At 39.1% G+C, this 10423-nt stretch overlaps 1 protein-coding gene across 1 annotated transcript; it reads right to left on the bottom strand.

Annotated features, from left to right (window-relative positions):
- Positions 1-2364: 2364 nt before the first annotated feature.
- LOC306814658 (tetraspanin-3-like) lies at positions 2365-3320 on the bottom strand. The gene has a single exon (XM_079330913.1). The coding sequence runs from the start codon at positions 3316-3318 to the stop codon at positions 2530-2532; it is 789 nt and encodes a 262-aa protein (XP_079187039.1). The 5' UTR covers positions 3319-3320; the 3' UTR covers positions 2365-2529.
- Between the last annotated feature and the right edge of the window lie 7103 nt (positions 3321-10423).

Here is a 10423-nt window from a genome sequence, read left to right as displayed (position 1 = left end):
GTTAATTGTAAGTCATCTGCTGCCTTCCTATGCAGCTGCTAATTTTTTTAGATTGTGAAAAGAGCTGGTGATCCTTTCAGGATGAAGAATACAAAATGCACAGAATGTGACAGTACCCAAGGATTTCTGTGTCTTACAATACAGAAACTAAGTACACTTGCTGAGAAATTGCACTATTTTTATTTTAGAAGAAATTATTCCTGTCCAGAAGTAAGCACTCATAATCAAACTGCCAAACATCAAAGGGGTAATAAATCTGTTGTTTCGTCTTCTACTCTACTATCAACCATTTATAGCTGGAGTATGTCTGTCTCATGCATCCTCACATTTATTATGAGTTTTAATATGTGCTCCTCTACAGAGAGGAATATGCAAGGGAAAAAATAACTGCTAAAAGCCATTTCATATATTTAATGTCCAGTTAATTCATTTCATATTTATCTTTTCATTTTCTTAGCACAGTAAGAGTAGAGGGAGTAAGGCATGATCTTAAATTTTGGCAGATAGGAGAATAGATGAGGATATCCAGGTAAGTAATTCTTTCACCATCTTGAAATAATTGCTTTCTGCTTAGTGATGAAAAAAATAGGTATTTCCCTCTAAAAAACTCTGCCTCAGAAACTGTGAAGGAAGTTGTAATGTATGATATTTGAGAAGAAGAACAACCCTCTTAATAAAGGCAAATAGTAAAAAGGTACTTTACCCACTCTATTCTTCCACTTCTCTTTCTCCAACAAACTCTTTCTCCCTGGGCCTGTTGCACTTCATTTTCACTTCACTGCATCTTAATGTCATAGCAAAAATTTGCATTACAAAGCATTTATGTGCTGGGTACAACAAGGTCCCCATTGTGGTGCTTAACTAGACAAACTTCATTCATTGCCACACATCTGATATCAAGCAACATAAAAGAAATATTTCCTTCTATTATGTTTCTTAGAGTTATAACCGTTCCCTTCATTTACTTTGGAGCATTCACTCTTTTTTTAAGAACTACTGACATCTAATGGATTAGTTATTTTCCTTTATCTGAAGCTTTGCTTTATTTTCCTTACCCTTAATTGTTTGAGGTAGGTTTGGAGGTGTTTGGACTTTGGTGGGTTTTTTGGTTTTGTTTGATTTGGGGTGCGTTTCTTTTTTACTGGAGAAGCTTTGCAATATATTTCATGATTGGTCTTCACATGGCTAATAATAGGATGCAAGAACGGACCTAACATCCTCTTTTTTTTCCTTTCTGCCCATGAAAAATCAGTATCTGGTGATTTAGGGTCTGAAATTTGCAGCAGTGTAACCAAATGTACCTAATGTTTGGTAGAAAATCTGGAGCAATAATGATTGCACTGACTATTGCTTCAAGTGCTAAGGGAGTTGCCAGGTCCAGCAGTTTTTGCAACCCGGACCTATTCCTCATTTCCAGTCCAGTAAAACCTAATGCAGTGCAGCTGCAGGCCCTGGAGATCCTCTACACACACTTACCAAAGGATAAAGCTGTTGGAGTGCCCATTCCCAGGTCAGCATCAAGACCCTTTCCAAGCAGACACATATTTATAAGCACACACTGCACAGTCCAGTGCAGCTAGACCAGAGCCTTAGCCAGCACCTCTCTAAACACCAGTAGCACTGACATAAACAAGATATGAGCACCCCACATGCTAACTTAGTCCATTTCAGCACATGCAGGCTGGAGGGAGACTGAAAAAGAAAAAGGAGTTGTTTTTTTTTCAAGAACAAACAATTTATTGCTGGTATAATTCAAGCATGCATGCGACCCCACATCACTTTTACGTAAAAAATAATTGACTTATTCCTTGGCCTGTCATGAGATAGTCTGTCTGTATTCATTCATCTTTCTTGCTCTATTATTTGGGAATTGTTCCTGTGCAACTCCCTAGACTGCTTTACCTCCCACTGCACATCATATTTGTCACTGTGTTGCTGTCAAACCTACTTAGGTTGTACCTTCATTCCACTTCACAAACTGACATAGATTATCACTAAATAATAAGTTACTTCTTAAACCAGCATTTGAGCAAAAAAAAAAAAAAAAAAAAAAAAGAAAAACAAATATTAAACTTTACCCAAAGGACATCTTACAGAAAAACCAAGGCTTTCAATACAATACAAGTTTGAAAGTGGAAGAATCTGCACATTAATTGCTCTCCAAGATTCTACTGCAGTTAATACTCAGTCCAAAAGCTCAGATCATGATCTCACAAGTTACCCTTGGCCAGATATTCCTTGTCTTACTGCTTCCCCTGCACTCACACACAGTAATTTTGTGTCCACACAGGCTGAAGACCCCTCCCCAGAAGATTTTCAGATACAGAACACTTACTGAAAAAAAACCAGACAAACATATAAGCCTGTGGGAGAACTGATCTAGTATTATGACATTAAAGAAAAGCAATCCAGCAGTGATCAGCTAGTTTGATTTACAAGCAAATTATTTTTTAATTGTGTTCCAATGCAACAACAAAGTAGTAAGAAGATGCAGCAGGTGCAGGAAATCAGCAAGCACCTATAGCCCTGTCAGAAGGTATATGAATTCAGAATACAGAGTTCATGGAATGGCTGATATCTCATGAGGAAGCCATTGCTGACAGCAGCCAAGAGCTCCAAGATGCTTAGCGCAGGACAACTCCAAAAAATGTACAGCATGGGAAAAGACAACTGGTCTTCCAGCTTCTTTAGACAGCCTTTGTCAGAAAGGTGTTCCACATGGCTCAAGTCTCCCCTGCAGTGAGAATTCTTCTCCTTACAGCAGCTTTCAGGAACACAAGCTGAATGATGCCGAGAAGATGAGGTCTTCAGCCAGTCTGTGTAATTGTGGACCCCACAACACTGCAGCTTCCTCTGTATCACATCCATAGAACTGTTTCCAGGATCCTGGGAGCACATCCAGTTGTGCTGGTGAACCAGGTAACCCATAGCACTTTCCAGCTGAGAAGCTGTCTTAGCAGAGTAGGAGAATGCCAGAGCTGCTGAAGACATTTCTAGGCAAAGAAGGAGCAACAGCAAGTACATGAGAGTCTCTTGCTGAGTGTGGGAACACTTAACAGAAATAGAAACAGCCAGAAGTCCAGTAGGCAGCAACGTAAGTGCAGTTGCAAGAGCCAACCAACCAGGGAGGGGCAAGTAAGAGTCCTGAAATAAATATCTGTAGTTCTTGAACATCAGGATCACCAAGACTCCACCAAACACCTGTACTACAGCAGTACCCCAGAAGATGAAGCCCAGGAACTTCAGTACAGATTGAGCAAAGGACCTGAGGCTGGCTTCTTCATAGCACCACCAAGGTAGCAGACAAATCACAGGCATAATCCTCCCCATTGTGCCCAATCCCCCTAACCCTCATAACCACCTTTTAAAAGGTTTCCACCTCACTTACCCAGGTGCAGCAGATGACATCACCACCTAAAAACAATTTGCAAGAGAGCAGCTCTGATGAGGCTCCTTGGGAAAAAGACTATGCCCTGCATCAGGTTAACTACGTGCTGCTGCTGCAGCTTGTTCAGCACAGCCTGCAGAAACCAGCCAGGAAGGTGTGTGCCCAGCTTGCTGTAGAGGGTCCCTTGCCCTGCTGTCACTGGAAACATTTGCACTTGAAGGAGTGCAGCTGAGGACAGCTGAAAGAAGGCTGCACCCCTTCCATGTGTGGAAGACCTAAATGCAGCAGAATAGTCAACGTGGTATCCAGCACTGCTTGTTCAGTTTACCTGGACTGCCCAATTCTCTGTCAGTAGCCAGGATGGAAATAAATGTGCAAGTCAGAGCCATCAACAAATGAATGGTTTAAGCAGAGCTATTCAATAGCAATCTCCATAGGTGATACTCACCGAGACTCATTATCCCACTCAACACCTTTATCATTCATTCAGTGTTATAAGGGCCGTAATGATGTTAATAATATTCTGCCCTTTTTTACTCAGCAAGGCTTCTCTGTAGATAGCTTCAATTATTCAAAACACCTGGATGAGAAATCCCTGCCATTTCACACTTGTACCACTCAGGCTGCCTTACCAGTGATTTGACTGACTGCTGTAAGAACTGAATACAAGAGGCAGTAAGTGCTGTATTAACTTTTCTTTGTGTGTAAAGAAACTGAATTACAGACCAGCTAAATCACTTCACAACAATAACAAAGGGAATTGACACCACTTATCAGCATTATCAGAAGGATGTTATTGCTCAAACTTGTGGTACACGTGAGCTATGCAGGATTGGAAACATGCATAAATCTTGCCACACGTGCCAGGAAGGAAGATCCCAAGCTCAGCAGTGATTCTGTAATTATCCTGATGAGGTCCCTTAAGGTCTATTCAGTTTCCTGAGACATAGAGCAAGATTAATGCACCATACATACATAAGGGATAATGCACAGAGATGATCCTCATTTTCAGAAACATGAGCACCTGCAAACCTGACCAAAAAATCAGAATAATTCTGTGCTCAGATCCCTGGAACCCTGTTAAAGTCTCAGCAAAGCTGATGATCCCACATCTGTCAGACATCTTACAAGAACCTATTGCAGATATATATACTTTGCATACACAGATGTTGGGCGGATTCCCATCAAAATCTCTTTCTATATGCTGTACAAACAAGTTATTAAGGCTAATTATTTTGGAATGAGATAAATTGCTTTTATTATTTTTTAATCTTTTCATTAACAGTAATAAGCATGCAGTGATTAACTTGTTAAATCTTAACAAAATCCTTCTTTCAAAGCTGCTCCTGGATGTGTCCTCCTTCTCTGATGTCTACATCTGCTCTCTCTCCTGTTCTGCCTGCTCCTGCCCCCCAGCCCTCACAGTGTTGGTTTTGCTGCCATTCACTTATTCTCTTGAATGCTTTTTGCTCTGATTTCTGTCTTCTTCATCAGAGAGACAGAGAAGCAGAGCAACAGGATTCCCCCTCACATCTCTACGTACATGGAAGCTACCTTGATTTGTTTCCACAGTGCAGAAAAAAAATATCAGAAAAATGTGAGGATACATCACAGAAACACAGAAATATCATCACAAACACATCAGAAAATGGTATGAGGAGTACCAACTACTTTTTTTTTGCTTGCAAGCTTTGTAGAAAAATAGCATGTGAGCCTTCTCTTTACCTTTCTGCCCTTTCCCATGCCCATAAAGCTAAATGAGATAAGAAGAAATTGGTTACAACATTATTTAATTCTAGCTTACTCTACATCTCTCTTTGTGGCAGAGGAAATGGGCCAGACATCATACCTGACCACCAGTTCAACACGAGAATCAGAAGCACCAACACTAAACATTAACTGGGAGCCAGTCCCCAGGTGAGAAGTATCAGTGTCCTTGGGAGAATAGAGCGCTCTCAGCACCATGGAAAAGGAAACTGCAGCAGTGGGTATTAATATTGGCAGAGTTATCTAAACCCCCTCACCCTCTTTTTGCTATGCAATGCATAGGCACTCAGGAAATGAAGGCTTCTGCTCAAAATGTAAGATGAAGGACAAGGAAAACAGAATTGGTGCCTGTAGCAACCAAAAGACTAACTGGCACCCTCAATAGCACTGCCTTTGTGATAAGTCATTTTACCTGTGTGTGTGGACAAAAGCTTGAAAAAGCAAGGAGCAGAACAATCCATCAAGAGACTGCAATGTGACAAAGAGAATATAGGTATGACAGAATAGGAATGCTGCTCTGTTTTCTTTCCAGTGGTAAACAGCACAGCATGATAAATGCCGTCCCTGTTTTCTCTGAAGTTGTTTCTGCTTATGAACTGATGAGTATTGAAATTCAAATGTGGGTGTAACAGATAATAGACCATAGATAAACTATTTTCTGGAATGTTGCTGAAAGTATAATCCTTCAAGTTAATAAAATGTCAACAGTGTACTTTTTTTTGCATTCACTGCTCTAGAAAGCTGTACCTGACATTGAGCAGCTCTGATATGCCCAGAAGGTCAAAGAGGTTCATTCCATCTGGCTCCCAGGAGCGGGACCAGAGAGCCATCAAGTCAACATTGCGTTTGTGCAGTGTAGGCAGATGACTAAACTAATTTTGGATGACAAGGCTGTCATACATACAGGCTGCCATACAGATTGATCAGGGAGCACAGCTGAGCTGTAAGGGGCAACAATTCAGATCAAGATGGCCAGCTAGTCTGTTCAGACTTGTGTGAACAAGACAAAGCCTAGAGGTGACCATGGCATCAAGATATATCTACACAAGCCCATCTTAGAATTATAGAATCAGAGTTGCATAATGGTTTGGGTTGGAAGGAAACATAGATTATCCAGCCCTCCTGCCACAGGCAAGAAACCCTCCACTAGACCAGACTAGAAAATCTTCTAAGCTCCATACAGGCCTCCTATAAAAAGAGACAATATCTCATCCCATACCTTCAGGAACTGCTCTAAGTATCCCAGTGGCACAGACAAACCCCAAAGCTGCTTCATTAAAACAGCTGCTATTTCCCCTGTAACCCATGTACAGATGTAGATGGTGAAATTAAGGCACTCAGAAGGTTGATTTTGAGAGTTTTGAACATTTTTAAAGGCTTGGTTAGATTAAGGCATATTTACATCATAAGTTATGCCTTTAAAACCATTGTAAAACCCAAGGGATTTTATCAGTTTTCCACTACATCACTTTTACATTAAGCTTCCCCACTACTACACACCTTCTTGACACCTTCACTGGGTAAAAGCTGGTGTGTGATCCAGCTGGCCAGGCAAATCCAGAAAAAGTGTCAATGGGTATCATTGGTATCACTCCTCCTTTCTCTGGTCCCAATCCTGTCTGCTGGTGTTGGCAGTACATCTTTCCCAAGCCAAAGAGAATTAAATGTTTAAGAGGCATCCACCTCACTTATCCAGGTGCAGCAGACTTTATCCAATTTCAATGCAAAAGCCCTGACTGCATGTAAAGCAGCAAAAATTAAACAGTAATATTTGGGGGGAGGGTAGAAGGAAACCAAAATCAACCTTTGATTCTTCTCCATCAGGTCATTCAAGCTATGATGGGTACTCAAAACTCCACACAGCAGTAGGACTGGGTACCAGCTGGAAAGCTATTTCTAAAACACTGAAATCTGCAAAGCCTATTGCCTCTTTGAGAATAAAGAGCATTGTTTTATGCAACACCTCATATTACAGGATCTTTGAGGCAGCCCAAATGGAAAGAGATGAAAAGCCTGGCTGGACCCAGAGCTTACAGCCGCAGCCGTGCACGGCCAGTTTCCATGGCAACAAAAATGAGATGATGCTGCCTTGCCTGAGCTGATACCTCCATGGAAAGCTTGAAGCAAGCAGAGGTACAGCTACCAGCTCCTGCTCGTGGTGGAAACACACCCCACTTAAAACTGATGTGCCATTATGGACGCGTTTGAAATCAGCTCTGCCAGTTGTGCACCTTTAGCTCCGTTTGCCAGACCAAACGTGGCCTTCTTTGTGATTGAAGCACATCAAGTCTTTTCAGGTTTTATTTGGCTTTGCTTCTAATATCCCATATATTTATTGGTGCTGAAAATACTCAAAATCAAATGTCAAGGGTTTGGTGTTTTTCATGTATTTCCTTCTTTCTTTCCCTTAATGAATTGAACATTTAAATAAATGCAGACTAAGCGCATTCTCTTTTTTTCTTGGTAAATTTTATTTTTCCTTTCCTACTGTTGTTTGCCAGTCTGGAATTGCTATGAAATACCTTGTGACGGGATAAATAAAGACTATCAAACTATGAAAAAAGAGGGGAAAAAACACCACTTTCTGTATTTCTATCACTTTCTCTATTTCTGTCATTTTGGAACTTGGAGAGCATTTTAAAAGACACAGAAAGGCAAAAGAAAAAAGAAATTAACATTAAAAGGGAACGTCTGTTCTTTTGATTGCCTTTATTGCAGTTGGTAATAAAAACAGGTTTTAAGAAAAGATACTTTATAAAACCTTCAAAAATTAAGAAAGAGCTGAACACATGATATTCAAGTCACCTTGACATTTAAAGTATTTTGTGACTTGGTTTTCACTGTTTTCACCCATCACTAACTAAAATATTACAAATGTAAATGCAGTGCTCTCATTTGTTTTTGAAAATATATGCAAGATTTCTGGGCATTTTCTGAAGTTATAAAAATAATTTTATTATGATATACAGGCCCTTTAATCATTAACTCATAAAAATATCTAACAGATTTCTCCTTAGGAAGGGAGGAGTGCCTGCATACATTACCTGGAAGTTATTGAAGACCTGACAAGAAGTTTACACTTGTCAGAACTTCTCATGAGTAAAGTTTGTTCTTTGTTGTGTCTCCTCAGAAAATTGAATGCTTGTAGAGAGTTTTTTTCCTTAAGAGAAGGGAAGACTTCCATGCAAATTGGGCAGGAGCCCATCTGGGCCAGTTTTCTCCATTGTCTTGCCTGTGAAAACTCAGGCAGCTCTTACCAACATGTAGTTTTCTACTTCTGACCTTTTGCCCAAGTGAATGAATCTAACTGCACAACCATAAAATCTTTTTTTTTTTTTTTATATTGATGTTATAAAATCAATATACAGCACCTGATACACGTATTTCAAATTAATTTTCTGATAAATCTTAAGATCAGTCAGCCTCAGCATCCTAAATTACTTTTACAAATGTTACCTTTGGATACTCTGTTTACCAGAGAATGTAGGTCTATTAATGCTCTTTGAGATCCAAAAATTTCAGTCCTAAATCAGAGTTTATTTCAATATGGAAACTTGGATCCCAATGTTTATCTTACAAGGTAAATCTAGACTCAGTATCTATTTGTTCTTGTGACCACTGCAGCAGTGATGTACTTGTTTGAGTGTGATTGGTTCCTGTAATTTCCCAAACCAGGCTGTAGAGGAGAGATTCAACATGATCACATGCAAAAAAATTCCCGATTACATTTTCACTTGAGCAGCAGCTTAGGAGTAAAACAAACCCCGTTGTAACAGCAATGATGTTATGAGCATAACCTGCTTCTGCAGAACTTGTTCAGTTCAGAGACACGTACAGCAACCCCTTTAAAATGAGAGCATTGGATTATCTTGGTGTCAGCAGCTTGCAGACCTCTTTAGACCTGTAATGGGAGTTTGCACAAAATAATAGAATTTGTGCAGCCTGTGCTTCATGAACTCATTGGTAATATTTGACATGGTGTAGGTCCTTCTCATGAATTACTGAATCTTTCTTCAGCTCATTGACTGGAGGAAAAAAATCAATTAAAATATTCATTTTGGTTTAATCTGAATAATTGTTAAAAGGTCACCTTTTCCACCAAGAAAGATATTAGCAAAGAATGTTTTCAGCCTACAAGACAGATGAAAATGTAGCCAAGTGAAAGTAAAAGGAGTACTTGATGGGGTCCTTGTCTCTTTTTACTGGCATAGTAGTAAGTATATCTGTATCAAATGTAATGTTCATCTCATACTAGGTTTTATAGTGACTATGCAAGAGAATTTATTTTTATTACTTTTTGTAAGTCATGATATGAGCATATAAAATGTCAACTTTTTAGAATTAGTCTTACGGCACATTTCAAAGAAGTGGAACCAATTTTAATGGGATTTTTATGGGATTTTATGGATCTCCATTCAGATGAAATGCAGGTTTTAGAGGGAAAAAATCAAAACCAAAGATATATGCAATTTATTTCCATGCTGTATTTCTATCTCCAATCTCTCCACCAAACAATTGTCTTCAAGAGGTATTCTGCATTTAAATGGAGATGCTGTCATTGACATGGAAAAGATCTATTATGTTTAAAATTATATAAGCATCTAAATAAAAATAATAGAAAGAAAGAAAGAAAGAAAGAAAAAGAAAGAAAGAAAGAAAGAAGAAGAAAGAAGAAAGAAAGAAAGAAAGAAAGAAAGAAGAAAGAAAGAAAGAAGAAAGAAAGAAAGAAAAGAAAGAAAGAAAGAAAGAAGAAAGAAAGAAAGAAAGAAAGAAGAAAGAAAGAAAGAAGAAAGAAAGAAAGAAAGAAAGAAAGAAAGAAAGAAAGAAAGAAAGAAAGAAAGAAAGAAAGAAAGAAAGAAAGAAAATAAATGAAAATATATTTGAACATGGAGTATAACACATTTAAGGGAGAAAATGTAAATGCATTCCAGTACCAGGGATGATATCTTGGCTAACTTCTAGACTAATGACAATAGAATAACTTCACATTGTCTTGGTAGGATTAATTTTATTTTATTTCAGAATGTAGGTACACATCAAAACTTAATTTTTCAAGTCCAACTGGGAACGAGAGGCCTTCTCAGAGGTTCCCATAGTTCAAATCCAGCTAGGTCCACCAAAAACATTCCAGCACTCTAGACATCTTACCCTTTCCCACAGATCTTGATGGGTGTGGTAATTGTTACCCAAGCACCTTCTTCAGCACCTTCCAGCAGACCTGGGCTCTGGATATGCTCTGCATGAGAAAGCCCAGGAGAGATTGCATTC

This window comes from Erithacus rubecula (genome assembly GCF_903797595.1).
Source record: "Erithacus rubecula genome assembly, contig: SUPER_Z_unloc_1, whole genome shotgun sequence".
In the NCBI taxonomy this organism is placed as follows: domain Eukaryota; kingdom Metazoa; phylum Chordata; class Aves; order Passeriformes; family Muscicapidae; genus Erithacus; species Erithacus rubecula.
This window is presented reverse-complemented; position numbering and strand designations above follow the sequence as displayed.

Coding starts and splice junctions, on each gene's coding strand:
- LOC306814658 (XM_079330913.1), bottom strand. CDS start 3,318: ATGCCTGTGATTTGTCTGCTACCTTGGTGGTGCTATGAAGAAGCCAGC.